The sequence below is a fragment of the Phyllobates terribilis genome, unplaced genomic scaffold (assembly GCF_046119375.1).
Source record: "Phyllobates terribilis strain yellow unplaced genomic scaffold, ASM4611937v1 Scaffold_13__5_contigs__length_258822181, whole genome shotgun sequence".
In the NCBI taxonomy this organism is placed as follows: domain Eukaryota; kingdom Metazoa; phylum Chordata; class Amphibia; order Anura; family Dendrobatidae; genus Phyllobates; species Phyllobates terribilis.
This window is the reverse complement of record NW_027362773.1, coordinates 109,918,982-109,939,772: the sequence shown is the minus strand read 5'-3', so window position 1 is coordinate 109,939,772 and position 20,791 is coordinate 109,918,982. Positions and strand designations below refer to the sequence as shown.

Sequence of the window (20,791 nt, the reverse complement as noted above, 5' to 3'; positions counted from 1 at the left end):
CTCTCTCTCTCTCTGCAGGCCTTGCTCTGGAGCTGGGCCCAGCCGGAGCCACAGCTCCCTGTCAGCCCTCCTGGCTGAGCTCCTCTGCTCTTCTCCTCCTGCCTGAACTGAACCCTGATCTAAGATGGTGCCCACCTTATATACTCCCTCTATGTGTGAGCCCAGGTGACCAGCACCCAATGAGCTCCTAGCTTTACCCAGACTACTCCCCCTATCTGCCCCTACACTACTGGAATGTTCCACCCCCCTCCCACTCCAGCCAGGGACAGACGCTGTCGTACCTGCACATTTACTTGGTGGGAGTACCGTAGTTCTGTCCCCCGGAAATGGGATGTATGTAGTGCATGCAGCCTACTAAGCTCAGTTCCACACTCCATCCTTACCCGGGAGTGGAATACCACACCTCTGGCTTGAGGTGTAATACCCCTGTAGCAGCCGAATCCTCAGGGTGCTACATTCCCCCCTGGTAAATCACAGCACGTCCTCGGGCTGTAAAAGAACAACCATTCCAAAACATACAATTTTTTTCAAAACATCATAAACATATCAAACATTATAAACATTATCAGCAGCAATAAACTCTTCATATAAAACTTTTCATTATAAACATTCTTGTTCCTCCACGGTGCAACTTGTGACCGGATAAAGTGCAACAGTCTCTTCTGAAAAAAACACAGTTTCCTATAAAACCAGTAGGGGGCGCTTTAGGAAGCGCAACTATATACAATGGATATGGCCGCTCTCAGTCCTCGGCCAGTGGGGAAAAGGGATGGCTGCTCACAGTCCTCAGCCTGTGGGGAGATGGGACACACTGGAACAGTTCACTGGTCCCAACGGGGAACTCATTTTAATTAAGCAGCATGGCATATACCCTTACGGGTAACTATATACAGTTTCAGTTCACCTCTTAATGGTGACGATGCCCTCCTGCTCCTTCCTGAGGGTAGGCTTCAGACCCGTCCGGGTCCTCTTGACCTTCCTCACACCGCAACTCCTCTTCCGTCAGGCGATGTACATGAAGTGCATAGGGTCCTTTGGCACACTGGTGCCGGGTAAAGGTGACCTCATCACCCAGGTAAAGGTCACGACCTCTGTGTCCCTCCGGTAGGTGGGACTCGACATCTCTTCTGGTCACGAAGACGTCGCCGGGGGTATGATGATCTCTGATGAAGCCCCAACCGTGCTGCAGTTGGAATTTGATTACAGTCCCGGTGGCACGGGGACCGTGGGCTGCACGGGGGTTCCGTCGGGTCCGGCTTTTCTGCTCTGCACTCCGGATTTGCAGCCGCTCCTCGCGGACCCGCCTCTCTCTCCTTTCTCTGTCAAAGACCTCTAACTGCTGCCGGCAGCACTCTGCTCGCTGGGCTGCGGCCGCCCGGGTCTCTTGAGTGAACCCGATGAGGTCTCCTCCAGTGGGGTCCCACTCAAACTGCGCCTCCTCTAACGAGAGCGGGGTCATCTTGACGGGCGCCGGAGCCGGGATCAGGGGTTCATCCAGAGGTCTTTCTTTCCGGAGTCGGGGATGGTGGTACTCCGGTGGCCACACAAAGGGCTGCCCATCCGGGCAAGTGTGCTGGGCAAACAAGTCCTCACCCAGGTGCGGCACAGTGGAAGTTGAAGGCGCGGTGGTGGTAGCGGCGCCCAGGTTTACCAGGCCTTGCGACCAGGCCTGGGGCACCCTGAAGGTGAAGGGCACCGTGAAGACGGCGGCGCCCGGGTGTACTTGACTTTGCGACCAGGCCGGTGGCTCGGCAGAGGGCGCTGTTGGTACTGCGGCGCCCGGGGGTACTCGGCCTTGCGACTAGGCCGGTGGCGTCTCCCGCTTGGCCGCGCTCAGGGTTGAGGCGCGTGACGTCACAGGGGGCGTGGCCGCGGCTTCTGTTTGAGGCCTAGTCGGGAGCGGTGACGGTGCAACGACGGGCACGGCAGGGGAAATTTCGGGCTCTGCGACGGGGAGCTGGGGCAGGCTCACGGCTTCTCGGCTCGGGGTAGTGACGTCCCCTTTACCTGCCTCCGTTTCTTTAGCTCCTTCCTCGGCGTCGTCTCCGGCCTTGATTCCTCCTGCGCCATCCTCAGAGGCGGTCTGACTCCTCGTCTCGGGTGGCGTGCTCCGTTGGCGGGTTCCTGCCTGCAGGGCCATCTCTCTGCTCCATGTGGCCAGTACGTCTCGCTGCACTCGGGCCATCCTCCGAGCCAAGCCCTCCAGTGCGGTCCGTGCATGCTCCCGATCTCTGGGGAGCTGCGCCAGGATCTCCACCAGGCCTTGTGGGGTTGTCGCTTGCAACAGGCTCCTGACCGCTGGGTCGGTGCTGCCTGCCTCCCCCTCCATCTCCGGGTACGACTCCTCCAGACTCCTCCAAGCTGCTCCCATCTTCTCTCTTTTGTTCTCTCTCCGCCCCCATTGAGGGCGGTCCTGGGGCAACTTGGTGATTGTCAGTTCCAGGGGCAGACCCCCCACGCTGATGGACATCTCAAGCATCACAGTCTCTACTGGTGGGGGCGGTCTCCGTTTTTGGCGCCATTCTTGGTCCTGGCCCACGATGGGAGGTGGCCTCTTGCCACCCTCTGGCACGCCCATAATGGCGTCCGCTCTGCCAAGGCGGGAAATCTTCTCAGATGGCGGGAACCGCTTCCCAATGGCGGGAAACTCTGTGGATGGCGGGAAAAGACTGCAGATGGCGGGCAAACGGCGGGAACCGATCCGAGATGGCGTCCGATGGCGGGGACCCTCCGGAATTGGCGGGAGACTTCTTTTTACGGTAAATATGAACTTTTCTTCAGGCACGCAGTACCCGGTGGTTGCGGGCACGTTATCCTGCCGACTACGCCAAAGTTGACGCGCCCCCTGGGCCATGTTCAGGGGATACCCGGAGCCGGATCTGTATGGGGGTAGTAGTCCTTGTGGCGGTGACCCGGTCCGTGCCCAGGGTGTCAAACTAAGTGTGTGGCAGTCTTTGTAGATGTTGTTAAGTGTCGACTACGCCACCCGTTGAGTGCGGCTTTGAAGCCGCCGCTGCAGAGCAGTCCGCTGAGGCCGGTGGTATAGGTGCAGCAGTGATGGTATAACCCCCAACGGGAGGGGTATGGCCTCAGGGCAGCAGGTGTGGATGATGGGGGTTGTGATGATGCAGGAAGGAGAGGCAGAGTCAGGAGATGCAGTTTCAGGGTTTTTACTCACTGATGTTGCTTTAGTCACTCTGGCCTTGAGTGACCACCCGAGCCGTGCTGCGTTCACCAGGTCCTGGACTCGGCCAACCCCCAGGCAGTCCGGAGCGTGGTCCTGAGCTTCCCTGTCTCTCTCTTCCTCCTGGCCGTTCCCACCAGGGATCCACCTTTGGCCGGCTCCCTCGGGTCTCCTGGTGGTCAAACCTCCTCTGGGTTCCCTGACCCTATGCTTGGTGTGCCTTTCTGGTGGATTTGGTGAGGGTCGTGGCAAATCTTGACCACGACCTCCGGTTCCTGGCTAAGGGTTACTTCTGCCTCTGCCAGCTTGGGTTCCGGTACCCGTGTCCGCCAACCCTTCACCCTTTCTGGTCTGTTTCTGGGTTCTTGGGGTTCCTTCTGTCTTTCTCTCTGGGTCCTTCTGACTCCTCTCTCTCTCTCTCTCTGCAGGCCTTGCTCTGGAGCTGGGCCCAGCCGGAGCCACAGCTCCCTGTCAGCCCTCCTGGCTGAGCTCCTCTGCTCTTCTCCTCCTGCCTGAACTGAACCCTGATCTAAGATGGTGCCCACCTTATATACTCCCTCTATGTGTGAGCCCAGGTGACCAGCACCCAATGAGCTCCTAGCTTTACCCAGACTACTCCCCCTATCTGCCCCTACACTACTGGGATGTTCCACCCCCCTCCCACTCCAGCCAGGGACAGACGCTGTCGTACCTGCACATTTACTTGGTGGGAGTACCGTAGTTCTGTCCCCCGGAAATGGGATGTATGTAGTGCATGCAGCCTACTAAGCTCAGTTCCACACTCCATCCTTACCCGGGAGTGGAATACCACACCTCTGGCTTGAGGTGTAATACCCCTGTAGCAGCCGAATCCTCAGGGTGCTACACATGCACCCATAAATTAGGCTGGCTCTCATTGCTACAGAAATGCCAAACATGTCGACGCTAACTGTAGTTTAGAAATTGTGGTAGATCGGCTCACTTGGTTGCACATAGATGTACACAGGAACACTGTCTCTTTAAATCTTCTGTGGTTTATTAAGAGCCCCGCATAAGCCATAGCATTGTTAGCAAAACAAACACGGCCTTCCTGACCTAACAGGAAAAATAAAACATAACGTATGGCATAATCCTTTTTGCTACGGGTAACTGCCCGATTCAGGAACAACCAAACCCAAGGTTTAGCTTTCCTTAACATGAACACCACAGCTCCAGAGCTTGTGCCCCCAGGCCCTCTCCACACCAAATGCTCTGAAAGGCTGTGATTATATCCTCCCTTTCTACAGGTGTTTTTTCACCCTAGCACTAAAATGGCTCATTAACCCCTTTCTATACTTTGCATGTTGGAACACTTTTTCTATGTTTATATCACTGGAGCTAACAATCTTAGTATTACACATCTCTCCAGTACTTTGCCAATGACCTTGTCACATAATCCCTCCTCCGCCCAAAGCCATAGTCTTTGGCACCTTCAGTCACCAAACAGTGAAATCTAAACAGGGCATCTGTGTTGCCGTGTAGCTTCCCAGGCCTGTGTTCCACATGAAAGTTCAAGTCCTGTAGCCCTGAGTTTCAACTCTTGGAACGCCATCTTTGCTTCAAGAGACCATTTGGCCATCACAGTCTTCGTGCTCTTAAGAAGGTTGGTTAGGGGTGTGGCTCTCATGGCGAAATTCAGGATACACCACTCATAGTTTCTCACCATTCCCAGAAATGCCCAAACCTGTTCCTTGGAGATCGGTTTTGGCCAATTTTGGACTGCCTCCACCTTATTCACTTGCAGCTTTACTTTGTTTCTTCCAACGATGTAGCCCAGGTATTTTCTCTTCTTTTTCCCGATGGTACACTTCTTTGGGTTTATGGTAAACCCTACTTTCCTCAGCGCAACCAGCACAGCCTGGACTTTCTGCAGATGATTTCCCCAATCCGGGCTGAATATCACAATATTGTTGAGTTAAGCTGCCGCTTAGTTTTTGTGAGGGGCTAAGGTCCAGTCTATGGCCCTCCAAAATGTAGCTGGGGCTCCTTGCAGCACGAATGCAATTATAGTATACTGATATACTGGAAGCAACCGTCAGGTGAAGAAGAGGCCTTCTTCTCCTTTGCACTTTGAGAGAGAAGGATTTGGGAGTAACCTTTCGTTAGGTCCATGGTGGTGGTGTATCTGGCTGATCTTAGGTTCTCTACGACTTCATCAATGCAGGGCATTGGATATGCATCACATTTCGACATCACATTTAGTTTCCTGTGGTTGTTGCAGAAACGCAACTCTTCCACAGACATCCGCACATGTGTTTCCGTTAGGATTTCATGTTCAGCCACCTGCGTACGTCCTGGCAACTCCGAGAACAGGTCCCAGCTCCGACGAAGTAGTTTTCGTCACTGTTGTTTCTGGAGCGGTGACAGTGTCTCTGCCACTGTGACATCCTCAGTGTCCCCTTCTGGCTTGTCCAGCCCACATGGAGGTTCAATGGATCCCCCTGTTGCCCTGCCTTGTTGGATATCGGTATGAGAGGATTTTGGAAGAGGGAGAGGTGGCAGATAGGATTTGCAATATCTTAGGATTTCTCTGTGATATCTGGGCCAATAGAACCTCTGCACAACTCGTTCTTGAGTTTTGTCCACCCCCAGATGGTCACCTAAGACATGTGAATGGGCTCTATCCAACACCCTTTCTCTATAGGATGCTGGTACCAACAACTGCTTCACTATCTCCTCCCTCACTTTATTAACTCGGTACAATTAGTTCCCACTCAACATAAAATAGGGAAACCTGGTGTCAGCACCCGACTCCTGTGCTATGCCGTTTATGACGGTTACCTTATTGAACGCTTCTTTTAGCGATAGGTCTCTATGTTGGGTGAACCCCAAATTTTCTCTGGTCACCCCTATCTCAGGACTGTCTGCCTTAGGGAATACTACTTTCTCCTCATTTCCCATTACACAGAAGGGAAACTTGTCAGACTTTGGGGTTGGTGAGACTTTTTTAGAGCCACCCCGTTTCTTACTCAAGTAATCCAGGTCTCCGCCCCTCCCCCACAAGTTCCAAAACAACACAAAGTCCCGGCCTATGATGATTGGGTGCAACCAATCCGGGACTACACCAACCTTATGGGACTCAGTACCTCGGGCCATTTCAATGACCTCTCTGACCACCGGATAGTCTTTAGCATCCCCATGAATGCAGCGGATGCCAACTTTCTTCACAGGGAAAATTGGAGCGGGAGTGTGGGCCTCATGAGGGTTACCAAACTTCATGAGTCTAGTAGTAGTCATTTGTAGGCCATTCACTGTTACAGGACGAGGTTGGGGCCCCTTGCCGGGTGGACAGTCCACACTGCAAGCTGGATATGCGTAGAAGGAACAGCAGCGTCCCATGCAACAGTCCATTTGCTCAGTGGTCAGGGGACAATGGGTGGCTATATCACCTAGACCGTGACATCTCGTGCAAATTATATCTCCCGATGAGGGCCTTGGCATGACCTCTGCCGCCCCCTTGGACTTTGGACTCCCCACCTCCTTTTTAACCTCTGCCCCTAGTATGAAATGGGTTGCCTCCCCAAGGACCCTTCGACCCCCCCTGTTACCCTCCCCACACCAAATGCTCTGAAAGGCTGTGATTTTATCCTCTGAGTTCCTCCCTTTCTACAGGTGTTTAATCACCCTAGCACTAAGATGGCTAATTGTTTGCAATTACAGAGGTCAGACGTTTCCTGATGTTCTTGACTAAGTCTGCACACACTGCAGCAGGGATTTTGGCCCACTCCTCCATACAGATCCTCTCCAGATCTTTCAGGTTTTGGGGCTGTCGCTGGGAAACATCGAGTTTCAACTCCTTCCAAAGATTTTCTATTAGGTTCAGGTCTGGAGACTGGCTAGGCCACTCTAGGACTTGAAATGCTTCTTACGGAGCATTAGTTGCCCTGTTTGTATGTTTCGGGTTATTGTCATGCTGGAATACCCAGTCACGACCCATCTTCAATGCTGTTACTGAGGGAAGGAGGTTGTTGGCCAAAATCTCATGATACATGACCCCATCCATCCTCTCTTCAATACGGTGCAGTCATCCTGTCCCCTTTTGCAGAAAAGCACCCCCAAAGTATGATGTTTCCCCCACCATGCTTGACGGTTGGGGTTTTACTCATCCTTCTTCCTCCAATCACGGCAAATGGAGTTGATACCAAAAAGTTCTATTTTGCGTGCCCCGCAGGATTTTAATCCATGACCACGTAGTGTGCTACTAACAGTAATGTTTGAGACTGTGGTCCCAGCTCTCTTCAGGTCATTGACCAGGTCCTCACGTATAGTTCTGGGCTGATTCCTGACATTTCTCAGAATCATCCTTACCTTACGAGGCGAGACGCTGTTTGGAGCACCAGACCGAGGAAGATTGGCAGTCATCTTGTGATTCTTCCATTTTCTAATAATAACAGTTGTTGCCTTCTCAAAAAGCTGCTTGCCTTTTGTCTTGTAGCCCATCCCAGCCTCGTGCAGGTCTACAATTTTGTCCCTGGTGTCCTTAGATAGCTCTTTGGTCTTGGCCATGATGGAGAGGTTGGAGTGTGATTGATTGTGTGGACAGGTATCTTTTATACAGGTAACGAGTTCAAGCAGATGCAATTACTAAAAGGTAATGAGTGCAGAGTACTTTCAATCCAGTTCTCTGGAAACCACTGTCACACATATTCCTGTTCTTGGCCTCATATTTCGGAATCAAGCAGAGAGACTTATCCAACATGCTATGGACTTATGAACTCCCGGTGAGGGCATAAAGGGAATCTGTCAGTAGGATCAACCCTCCTAAGCCGTTTATATGGGTATGTAGGTCATAGAAAGTTGAATAAAATGATACCTTGATATCTGCGATCCCATGTCTTATTCCAGATAAATCAACATTTTTCTTAATATGTAAATGTGATGTGATATCGGCCGGAAATAGGTCGCCCTGAGAATTTGCCTCCAGAGCTTACTTTAAATGATCTCACTGCAGAGCTGTGTGTGATTACAACTAACACAGTACAGCAAAGCTAAATTTTGTCTCATTACAAACACATTTGCAGTTGTCCTCTCACAGTGCTGTCAGTTCTGCCATACTGCCTTCCCCCCACACTTGCTGCCAGTGATATGGAAGCTGAAGCATTCTGAGAGGACAACTGCATTTGCAAATGTGTTTGTAATGAGACAAGGTCTAGCTCTCCAATAAACTCACTGAGCAATAGTGACTGCCCACCAGACATGCCCACCTACAGAGGCAAATTATACTGCTTTCTATCTTTTCAGTACTAGGGGCAGGAGATGTATATTTGTCACATCTTGCATTAGCCATCAATAAAATGATGTGTCATTTTTCCTAAAAACTCTAGCCGAACTTTAATAATGTTGAATATAGGCAATATAAACCCTGCTGAGTAGTGCCAATTTCTTACAGTGACATGTTTGCTATTTTAATGGAGAAAAGATAAATTTTAAAGCCAAAACATAAAATAAAGTCTGTGATAATGAAATGTTCAAACCAATCACAGGCGCTTGGTGCACCCTTTTTGAGCAGGGCTGTTCAGTTCACGTTCCCACCTACTTGTTTTCAATCTAATGCCACTCTCCTCTTCTTTGATTGACAGCTCTGGCTTTACAAGAGCCACATGGAGGGCGGAGATAAATGGAAAGGTGCACTGAAATATTCCACCAAGCTAAGTGTGCATTAAGCGACTGTGCTTGGTTTGAACAGTCAATTTGTGCTGACAAACTCCATTTAAGACGATGTAAGGATAAATTAACACTTGGCAGATTAACTGCAGAAATTTTTGTAACTGTCCCATTCATCTGAATGGAGCCTGCAGAAGATCGTGTGCACTTTTGTTTTCTTACTTCGCATTGCAATGTTAATCTTGTATCTATATTTTACCTGACTTTTGGCCTCTGAAATGATTCCTGCCTTGCGCCAGTCGCAAGAACTGGAAACTGCAGTAGCCTCCACCTTCAGTTCTTTCACATTATTTGGAGGAACGTCATCAACTAAAGTCAAGCTATTTCTTGCGAACTCTTCATCTAAACACACAAAGACAATTTAAGTAAAAACAGGAGATGTAAGTAGTCAAAAAGCCGATCTGTCACCAAATTTCACAAAGCAAGCTATATACATTAAAAATATCTATCACGCAAGGTGAGGGAAAGACTAAGTGCAACACGAAGGGAAGTGGGGAAGGAAGCCCAAACACTAGGGAAATGAAGAGTGGAGACCTAATATCACCCTGCCTACCCTACAGTCCCTACATAAGTTCCTCACCTATCGCCGAACCTAAACCCTGAATGTCCCTAGAGCTTGGCCCTAGATAGGGAGGGGACAGGGTGAGCACTAGACAGGCCCTGCTACAAACTAAAGACAACAAGGTAGACAAACAAAGGGGATACACTTAGCTTGAGCAGACACCAGAGAGAAAACACCAACTGTCCTCCAAGGGCACCAGAGAAGAAACTAGCCAACTGCTAGTTCTCCAAGCTAACACAGAGGTACATAGAACTATCACCGGCGCCTCTCTGGAGAAACTGAGAGTATTTAACTACCAAGTTAGGGTGTGTCAATCAGCAGCAGAAGGTGGAGGTAGCTGCTGACACCTCCTCAGTGCCCCTCTTCCCTGCCGCTGCTGCAGCTGTCAGTCACGCTGGGTGGGCAGAGATTTAAATATACTTGAACTCACAAACTATTATTTCATTTTATAGTTGGATAAAATGTTCATATTAACCCCTTCACGATCTTTGCGATTTTTCAGGTTTTTATTTTTCGTTTTCGTTTTTTCCTTCCTTTTTCCAAGAGCCATACATTTTTTTAATTTTCCGTTCACATAGCTGTATAAGGGCTTTGTTTTACGGGAAGAGTTGTACATTTGAATGACAGCATTCATTTTGTCATATGATGCACTGGAAAGCAGGAAAAAAATTTCAAGTATTTTGAAATAGCAAAGAAAGTGTAATTCCACAATAGTTTTTTGTTTTTTTTTATTTACCATGTTCACTATATGGCAATAATGACCATGCAATCGGACTCTCCAGGTCAGTATGAGTACGCAGATACAAAATATATATAGTTTGTTATTTTATTTAAGTAGTGGAAAAAAAAATTGGAAATTTGTAAGAAAAATTTCTGCTTGTCGCCATGTTCCGAGACCTGTAACGTTTTCATTTTTCGGTATCTGTGGCCGGATGAGGACTTATTTTTTGCACCCAGAGTTGAGGTTTTAATTGATACCATTTTGGGGTAGATATGACGTTTTGAACGCCTCTTATTACATTTTATTGCAAAAAAACCCCCATAATTCTGGCAATTAGATTTTTTTTTTTGTTACACCGTTAACCAATCGGATTAATTTATTTTATATTTTGATAGATCGGACTTTTACAAATGCAGATATACCAAATATGTGCTTTTTTATTTGTTTTATTTTTTAATGTAGATTTAAGTAGCAGGATTGGAAGTGTTTCTGCGCTCTCCGGAATATGACACAATTAGTGGTATGATAAAATTGTAAGTTTATTATCAATGTGTTTGAGTCTACTGACTCCTTCTTCAGGACACCCATACATAAATAATTTAATTTTTTATGGGGCAATAGGGTTGATTTGAACTTTTGTGGGGGTTTTTTGTTTCATATTTTTTTTCTTTTACATTTTATTGTATTTAATGGTCTTTACTTGAAACTGTAATTGTCCGATTGCTTGTGCTATACATAGCAGTGCACCAGCACAGACCGGCGTTCACAGGAGGATCATAATGACAGGCACGGGGGTGATCATCAGACCTCTGCCTGTCATAACAACCCATCGGCAGCCTGTGATCACGTGACAGGCACACGAATGGGCGAGATGAATAATGTGCCATTTAACAGGTTAAGGTATGCGGGTGCATCATGTGCAGGGAAAAATGTGGTCTCAGCCTGCGAGCCCCGAAACAAAGGCAGGGACACAACATTTGACGTACATGTACGTCAAAGGTCATGAAGGGGTTGATATTGATATTGTAAAGCCATTCTGAAACTAAAGTTTCAAAGTAAGTACATTAGTATCTTCAGTTTTAAAATAACTATTTAATAATTTATGCAGTTGTAACTGTGAAACCTGGTGCCAATTCATTCAATGTGTAAGAAATAGACATTCCTCCCATGTAATAAAGCTGTCAAACAGTTGCAAATCATGCACACGGGAGCGATTTAACCATATCACCAAGCAGCTGGAAATACTCGGAGCTCGGTCCGAGCATACTCGGCGAAAGGGTTAATAGAACATACTCGCTCAACACTAATTATCATTTTAGAAGAATACATTTATGCTACGGATCCGGGTGGTAGAACCTCTGTGCTGCGGTGCAAGGAGGGACCAGAGGGGCGTAACTAGGTATCAACTCGGACTGACCAAGGTCGCACGGCGGCTCAATCGACTCCGTGAACGAGGGAAGGACCGAGCAGAGGGACCAGATGCTACTCTGGGCCAGTCCTTATATGAGAGCAGGTGACTCCCACGGGTCAGAAGGCAGGGACTGACCGGTACAGCAGATGAGCATGGCAGGCAGGCTGACGAGTGATCCGGGTAGACGGACTGGCAGACACTACGGGTAACTGGCAGGAGCCTCCAGGTAGGCAGGCTGGTAGGCACGGCAGGTAACAAGCAGGAGCCTCCAGGTAGGCTGGCTGGTAGGCACGGCAGGTAACTGGTACGTTCTCCGGGTAGGCAGGCTAGCCTGGCCCATAGACAGACTGGCGGGTTTGGACCGTAGGCAGACCGTCGGGCTGGAGAGTGTACTTGGCTGGTGGAGACAGGTAGCAGGTAAAGGCTCCGGATAAGCGGTCTGGCCAAGCCCATAGACAGACTGGCGGGCTGGGCTGTGAGCAGACTGTCGGGCTGGACTGGTAGTCAGGCCTGCGGACTGGACTGGTAGTCAGGCTGGCGGCCTGGACTGGTAGTCAGGCTGGCAGACTGGACTGGTAGTCGGGCTAGCAGCAGGACCTGAGGGCTGAAGCAGAGTAAGTACACAGAGCTACAACCTTGCACATGCACCTCCATTTTGGAGGAGGTGCCTTTTATATGAGAAGTCCTCCGGCCATTGGCCGGGGACTCCTTAGGAGGGCACGCGCGGCCCCTTTAGGAGGGAGGGAGCGCGCGCGCCCTAACCACAGTGCCCGGCAGCAGCAGCAGGAGAGCCGGAAGACGCCGGGCCAGGAGCGCGGTTGTAAGAGGGACGGCATCTCTTCCTGTCAGGAGGCAGAGATTCTGATGCTACAGTACCCCCCCCTTTACGCCCCCTCTTTTTTAGGCCTGAATTTTTTGTTAAGAAGAAGCGGGACGTGGATGTTCTCCCTGGGTTCCCAAGTTCTCTCCTCTGGGCCAAACCCATTCCAAACCACCAGGAAAAGGGCTTTTCCTCTTACCCTCTTGATGGCCAGAATGTTCTCTACCTCATAGACGTCCTCAGCGGAGACCGGAGCTGGGGAGTTACCTGGATCGTCGGAAAAAGAAAAGAACAACCGGTTTGAGGAGAGATACGTGGAAGGAGTTGGGAATCCTTAAGGTGGCCGGGAGTTTTAACTTGTAGGCCATCGGATTGATTTGCTTGAGGACTTCAAATGGACCGATGAACCGTGAACCCAACTTATAGGAGGGTATTTTGAGACGAACATGTTTAGAGGAGAGCCAAACCTTGTTTTCCGGATGGAATTGAGGAGGGTCCAAACGTCTCTTGTCGGCATGTCTCCTCATCCGCTCGGAGGATTGAAGAAGTGCGGATCTAGTGCCTCCCAAATGGTGGAAAATTTGCTGACCAGAGACTCCGCGGCAGGATTGTCCACTGAGGCGGAGACGGGAAACGGAATCTGGGGGTGTTGACCGTAGACCACAAAGAACGGGGACTTGGAAGAAGATTCGCTCTCATGGTTGTTATAGGAGAACTCGGCCCATGGTAGGAGCTCTACCCAATCGGTATGGTGAGCGTTGACGAATTGCCAGAGGAAGCTGGTAAGGATCTGGTTGATACGTTCCACCTGGCCATTGGACTGAGGATGATAAGCAGAGGAGAAATCCAGGGAAACATCCATCAGCTTACACATAGCTCTCCAGAAGCACAAAGTGAACTGGACCCCTCGATCAGATACAATGTGGAGGAGTAGGCTGTGGAGACGAAAGATGTGATGGATGAAGTCCTTAGCCAGCACAGATGCAGATGGGAGACCAGGCAGAGGGATGAAGTGGTCCATTTTAGAAAAGCGGTCAGCGACCACCCAAATGACAGTACAACCGTCAGAAACAGGGAGATCAGTAATAAAGTCCATAGCAATGTGTTGCCACGGGGCAGCAGGTATGGGAAGAGGCAGGAGACGGCCGGCTGGAAGATGTCTGGGAACCTTGTTGTGGGCACAGGATGAACAGGCCGTGACAAAGTCTACAACATCCGTGCGCAAGGAAGGCCACCAGTAAAGCCGGGTTATGAGCAGGAAGGTCTTCCTCTGGCCAGCATGGCCGGCTAGTTTAGATGAATGACGCCAGTGAAGAACCTTCTTACGATCCGAAACCGCTACAAACGTCTTACCGGGTGGGAGACGAGACAGGTCCAACGGAGCCACATTCATCACTTTGGAGGGATCGATGATATGCATAGGCTCCTCCTCTTGATCAGAGGACAGGAAGGATAGGGACAAAGCGTCGGCTTTAACGTTCTTGTCCGCAGGGCAGTAATGTAAGGTAAAGTTGAAATGGGCGAAGAACAAAGACCACGGGACGCGGATTGAGTCTTTGGGCATTTTGTAGATATGCCAGGTTTTTGTGGTCAGTGTAGATGACCACCGGGTGCAGAGCCCCCTCTAGCAGGTAACGCCACTCCTCCAGCGCCAATTTGATGGCTAGCAGTTCTCGGTCTCCTATGGAGTAGTTGCGCTCGGACGAGGAGACGAGCTTGGAGAAGAAGCAGCAGGTTACCATTCTCCTGGACGGAGATTTCTGGGTGAGCACCGCTCCGGCTCTGGAAGAGGAAGCATAACCTCCAGAAAGAACTGTTTGTTGCAATCTGGACGGTGCAGCACAGGGGCGGAAGAGAAGGCTTGTTTTAAGGAGTGGAAGGCCTCCTCCGCTTCGGACGTCCATTCCTTAGGATTTGCTCCCTTACGGGTGAGCGCAGAGATGGGTGCAGTCCGGGAAGAGAAATGTGGGATGAAGAGGCGGTAATAGTTAGTAAAGCCCAGGAATCGCTGAATCGCCTTCAACCCCTCCGGTCAGGGCCACTTTAAGATGGCAGAGACCTTCTCGGGGTCCATCCGTAGACCAGTCTTAGAGATAATATAGCCCAGGAATGGAAGAGAAGTCTGCTCGAAGAGGCATTTCTCAAATTTTGCATATAGGCGATTCTGCCTGAGCCTAAGCAGGACCTGACGAACATCCCTTCGGTGTGTGGATAGGTCCGGAGAGAAGACCAAGATGTCGTCCAGGTACACCACCACACATGAATATAAGAGGTTACGGAAGATGTCGTTAAGTAGCTCTTGGAAGACGGCTGAAGCATTACAGAGGCCGAAGGGCATTACACGGTATTCATAGTGGCCGTCCCGGGTATTGAATGCCATCTTCCACTCGTCTCCTTGGCGGATCCGGACCAAGTTATACGCCCCACGAAGATAGAGCTTGGTGAAGATCTTCGCGCCTTTAAGGCGCTCAAACAGCTCTGAGATGAGTGGCAGGGGGTATTTGTTTTTGATGGTAATCTGATTGAGTCCCCTATAATCGATACAGGGGTGTAGTGAACCGTCTTTCTTTTTTACGAAGAAGATTCCTGCTCCAGCCGGGGAGGTAGATCTCTGGATGAATCCCCTAGCCAGATTTTCTTCGATATACTCAGACATGGCCCGGGTTTCGGCCAGCGACAAGGGGTAGATACGCCCACGGGTTGGAGAGGCAACGGGTACCAGGTCGTTAGGGCAATCATATGGCCTATGAGGTGGCAGTGTCTCTGCTTCCTTCTTGTCGAAGACATCTGCATAGGACCAGTAAGGTGCCGTTTGACCAGGTAAATTAGCCAGAGTAGACGGAGGTCGAGACGGGCGAACCGAGACCAGGCAGGTCTCATGGCAATCCTGCCACCAATGGAGCACCTCACCGGATCGCAAATTCAGAACGGGTTCATGTCTCTGTAGCCAGGGTAGACCTAGCAAAAGGGAGTGAGAGAGTCTGGATAGCACATGGAAGGAGATCCTCTCCGAGTGCAGCATCCCCACCTGAAGGGTTACAGGGTCTGTGACGAGCAAGATGGTCACCGGAAGGAGTCTTCCATCTGTTTCAAAGAAGCGGGTCTCTCCAGAGGAAGTAGAAACGGATAGAGTCAAGGACGGAGAGGATTTACTCTTGCCTAGGACGACCTCTCCGAGCGGTCCTAGACACTGGAGTTTCCTGGCTTCACCGGACAGGAACGGATCAGATGCTCCTTACTACCACAGTATACACAACTCCCCTGTTTCTCTCTTTGTGTGACTTGACCATCTTGGTCTGGTCGATCTGCATGGGTTCGGGTGAGCGTGCCCAGGGAGTTGCTGATTGGGAGGCAGGTTTATGGAAAACAGGAGCAAGACGAGGAAATCTTCTCTCCCGTGTAGTCTCCCTAGCTCGTTCCTGGAAACGGATGTCAATCCGGGTAGCTAGTGACACCAGGTCATCCAGGGTGGTAGGAATGTCCTGGCCAGCTAGCTCGTCTTTGATCCGTCCGGAAAGACCCTCCCAGAAGGTGGACACCAGGGCCTCGTTGTTCCAGGCCAGCTCAGATGTGAGGGTACGGAACTGTATGGCATACTGGCCCGCGGTGAGACTCCCTTGGCGGAGACGGAGCAATTAGGAGGCAGTAGAATTCCTTCGTCCGGGCTCATCGAAGACCTTATGAAAAGCAGTGAGAAAAGCCGGAAGATCGGACACCAGGGATCCCCTCTCTCCCATAAAGGGTTTAGCCATGCCAATACTTCCCCGGTGAAGTGAGACATGATGAACGCCACCTTGGTCCGGTCGGAGGGAAACTGATGTGCCAGGAGTTCAAAGTGAAGGGTACACTGGTTCAGAAAACCCCGACATAAGACGGGGTCACCCCCAAAACGAGGAGGCGCAGATATCCGGGGTCCAGAGCTGGATGCCATAGCACCAGTAGGCTGAGGCGCCGCCGGAGCGGATGCCGCTCGGCTCAAGGCGGACACATGTGGGACGGACAGCGTGTCCAAGCGGGAGTTGACAGACCGCAGGTAGGTCAGGATGGTTTCCTGTTGGGATCTCTGACGAGAAACCTCCTGGTACAGGTCAGCAAGCGAAGGAGCCTGGGGGCCACCGGGTTCCATGGCCCGTGCAAACTGTTACGGATCCAGGTGGTGGAACCTCTGTGCAGCTTTGCAAGGAGGGACCAGAGGGGTGTATCTAGGTATCAACTCGGACTGACCAAGGTCGCACGATGGCTCAATAGACTTCGTGAACCAGGAAAGGACCGAGCAGAGGGACCAGGTTCTACTCTGGGCCAGTCCTTGTATGAGAGCAGGTGACTCCCATGGGTCAGAAGGCAGGGACTGACCGGTACAGCAGATGAGCATGGCAGGCAGGCTGACGGGTGATCTGGGTAGACGGACTGGCAGACACCACGGGTAACTGTCAGGAGCCTCTAGGTAGGCAGGCTGGTAGGCATGGCAGGTAACAAGCAGGAGCCTCCAGGTAGGCTGGCTGGTAGGCAGGTAACTGGTACATTCTCCGGGTAGGCAGGCTAGCCTAGTCCATAGACAGACTGGCGGGTTTGGACCGTAGGCAGACCGTCGGGCTGGAGAGTGTACTTGGCTGGCGGAGACAGGTAGCAGGTAAAGGCTCCGGATAAGCAGACTGGCCAAGCCCATAGACAGACTGGCGGGCTGGGCTGTGAGCAGACTGTCGGGCTGGACTGGTAGTCAGGCTGGCGGACTGGACTGGTAGCCAGGCTGGTGAACTAGACTGGTAGTCAGGTTAGCAGCGGGACCTGAGGGCTGAAGCAGAGTAAGTACACAGAGCTACAACCTTGCACGGGCACCTCCATTTTGGAGGAGGTGCCTTTTATATGAGAAGTCCTCCGGCCATTGGCCGGGGACTCCTTAGGACGGCGTGCGTGGCCCCTTTAGGAGGGAGGGAGCGCACACGCACCCTAAGCACAGTGCCCAGGAAGCTGCGCGTGCCGGCAGCAGCAGCAGGAGAGCCGGAAGACGCCGGGACAGGAGCGCGGTGGTAAGGGGGACGGCATCTCTGCCTGTCAGGAGGCAGAGACGCCGATGCTACAATTTAACATGAAAAACTGATTTAAACAATAGATAATTTTCTAATGCAACATTTCCATTAAGAAACTCTATGGTCTCGTAATATAACAGGACAGTTAATTATAATTAATATAAGTCCAGAGAGGCGTAACCAGAGATTTGTTTCTATGGGTGTGTACTTTTTCCCTTGTATGAAACTATCCAATCATAAGCAGGAGGCATCATACAGGGGAAGAAAGTAGGTCAGAAGAATTGATCTTCTCGTGTGAGATGTGATGATTGACAGTCCTGATTTGTGCCCTAATCTCTGCACCTACTGTGTAGTATATAATAAGGCTGAGTGCCATTCACTTTCAGCTTTTATCTCAGGGTAGTGAGTGTAGGAGAAGGGGGAGTTTGGGGGAGTTGAGTGTGATTACAAACACTTTTCAGTGTTCATCTCATGACAGTCAGTGTAAGGGGGGAGGTGGGGGGGCGGAGTAGAGCTGTGCTAAGTATGAGTACAAACACCTCTGCAGCTGTAGCTCTACTCTCACAGCAATCCCCTCCCTCCTCACTGATTGCCCAGAGATGAAAGCTGAAGGTATAATCACACTTATCTCTGCTGTACTCTATACAGTAGGTGCAGAGATCATGACTGTCTATCAATACATCTCACATGAGAAGGCATGTTCTTTTGATCTTTTGGAGGGCGTATTTTTCTTTCCCCTTCATGACACCTCCTATTTATGATTGGTCATCTTCATGCAGGGGAAGAAGTATACACCCCCAGAAACAAATCACTGGTAAAGCCCGGTTGAACTTATCATAAATTATAACTTAACAACTAATATCTTCGCAATGGAGAGGAGAAATTAGTCAGAATAAATCATGTGAAACTTACATTTGATGGACTATAGTGAAATAATAGCCCTGATTTGCTATAAAACTTTACTTACATACTCACTTTAATGAGCTATTCTGGGGGTAAAGAGTTATGGCTGATTGGTGGGGATCTGACCACATATATAAACTATAAATGTCCTTTTCTAGAACACTTCTTAAGCTACGGTCACACTATCAGTATTTGGTCAGTATTTTACATCAGTATTTATAAGCCAAAACCAAGAGTTGAACAATCAGAGGAAAAGTATAATACAAACACGTCACCACTTCTGTATTTATAACCCAATCCTGGTTTTGGCATACAAATACTGATGTGAAATACTGTCCAAATACTGAACGTGTGAACGTGGCCTTAGAAGAATAATTTCCCAATGGTTAACTTACCTGTAAGGTCGCTGAACTTGGTGATCCCATATGTTGCTGTTCCTAGTTCCTCTCTCTGTAGACGACGGGCAACATTTAAATTTTCGGTAAAAACAGACAATCTATATTGATATTCTGCAGAAATATAAGAGATGAGATATGCAGTTACATGGTTTTGTGCAGAAAAGGTCCACATGGTTAAGGCTTTGTTCACCTCTCGTTTTTAATGTATCTGGATATATACTTTGGAAATATTTCCTGGCGTATACTCTGATATGTCTATTGGTGTCGATATACACACTATATACTGGGAAGGTATCAACTAACGTGCTTTTCTATGAAGACATATGGTATATGTATGCGAAATATGGGAGATATGCAATGAGAGTCAACGAACGACTGATGCCACGGTATGTCAGTATGTGCAGTGGCGTACATCATCTTGGTAATCTTAAAATAATCAAATTTTATTTAAACATAATGAAAGAAACATCCTTTGGGGTAAACTTCAAGGGAATCTATTTATTTCTTGTGCCCCAAGCACTTTACCATCTGTGTATTTAAGTACAATTCTTATGTCACCCTTTGTTTGAATTTCATCATGTATAGTAAAAAACTTAACACTATTACTATATAGTATTCATATAGGTCCATACTTGTGGTTTTATCCAAAATTTCTGGAAAGGAATTAATTTGTATTTATATCTATATGAATCATTAACTATTTGAGAAATTTGTATGTTAATCACTTGATGAACTTTTTTGCGTTCCACCTCACATTCTTTTTTAATGTCTTTTATGATGTTTCTTTTATTATGTATAAATAAAATTTGATTATTTTAAGAAAAGGTCTCCATCTTTTGATAGGTTGATCTATCTCTAAGGCTATGTTCACACGTTGCATTTTTGCTGCAAACCCTGCTCTCTTGGCAGTAAAGAAGCAACGTCAAAAAAAGCAGGTTTTGATTAGTTTTTGCTGTGTTTTTTGGTGCGTTTTTCGTGCATTTTTGTCTGGGTTCATTTGTCTCTTGCACATGCTGATAAAGTTTAGTGCATAAAAAATAGCTTGATTCAACTTCCTTAGGTTTTGGCAGCAAAACCTGATACCTGCATTTTTGCAGCTTTTTTGCACTATCCATTGCTTTCTATGGCTGCAAAAGCGCTGAAAAAAAAGCTGAAAGACGTGACATGGTGCATTTTGAAAAAACGCAGCTCTTTGACTAAACAGTCAGGAAAAAAAAAAACAAGGAGTGTGCATGAGATTTCTAAAATCTCATAGACTTTTGCTGGTACTGTAAAATTCAGCTGAAAATTTGCATTAAAAAGTAGCAAAAAAAAAACGCTGCAAAAATGCAAAGTGTGAAAAAAGCCTTAATCGCTGAAAATCATGCATAAAAATAAAACCCATAATACCTATAATAATTGCCAAATATGTTACACGTGAAATGGAAGATCTACTTACCTTCTACATTCTTGTAAACTTTATTGAATTGTTTGATGAAGTTTGTAAACTCTTCCTGGTTACACAGAAAATAAACAAAATAAACAACCAATATATATTAAAAATGTGTTAGATATTAAATGGAATCTGGATAGGAAAGAAGGAAAAGAGATTTGGTTATTTAAAATTGACAGAAAAGAAAAAGTTTACAGCGGTATTTAAAGACAATCACCAGTTCGGTATTCCCGAAGACCATTTGCATGAAAACACACAATGACGCGAGTAGTGGAAATGCAAGATGCATCGTGGAGAATCAAGTATGATCTGCAAAGACCGTTCAAATGTAGCAAGTGAAAGAGAAACCTGCAAATATGAATTGTATAAGAAGGAAACCACAGCAGTGAAAAAAGATGCAGGAGGCTAATACTGGGTGGTAACTTAAGAAAAATGTTGGCAGTAACCAAAATGAGATGTGAAGATAAAAATGTAGATATCTGATTGTATGATTGACTAACCCCTTCAGAAAGAGTCTCTTCATTCAAAGCATTTTTGGTTACACATTATTGCATTCCAAGAGCCAGAACATTTAATTTCTTAAGTCCATGTAGCCAAATAGTGTTTTTTTTCTCCTGAAACACATTATATGTTGCAAAGGCCATCATTTAT

General features: G+C 48.5%; 1 protein-coding gene across 1 annotated transcript in view; it reads right to left on the bottom strand.

Moving 5' to 3' along the window:
• Window positions 1–20,528, bottom strand: part of LOC141174546 (cathepsin W-like) — a 53,418-nt gene extending 32,890 nt beyond the window's left edge. The window contains exons 1-4 of the mRNA XM_073659482.1: window positions 20,358–20,528; window positions 20,147–20,201; window positions 18,706–18,819; window positions 9,066–9,208 (exon numbers count right to left, since the gene is read on the bottom strand). Coding sequence (XP_073515583.1) covers window positions 9,066–9,208; window positions 18,706–18,819; window positions 20,147–20,201; window positions 20,358–20,429 — 384 coding nt within the window. The 5' untranslated portion in view covers window positions 20,430–20,528. The remainder of the gene's footprint in view (window positions 1–9,065; window positions 9,209–18,705; window positions 18,820–20,146; window positions 20,202–20,357) is intronic.
• Window positions 20,529–20,791: the final 263 nt, after the last annotated feature.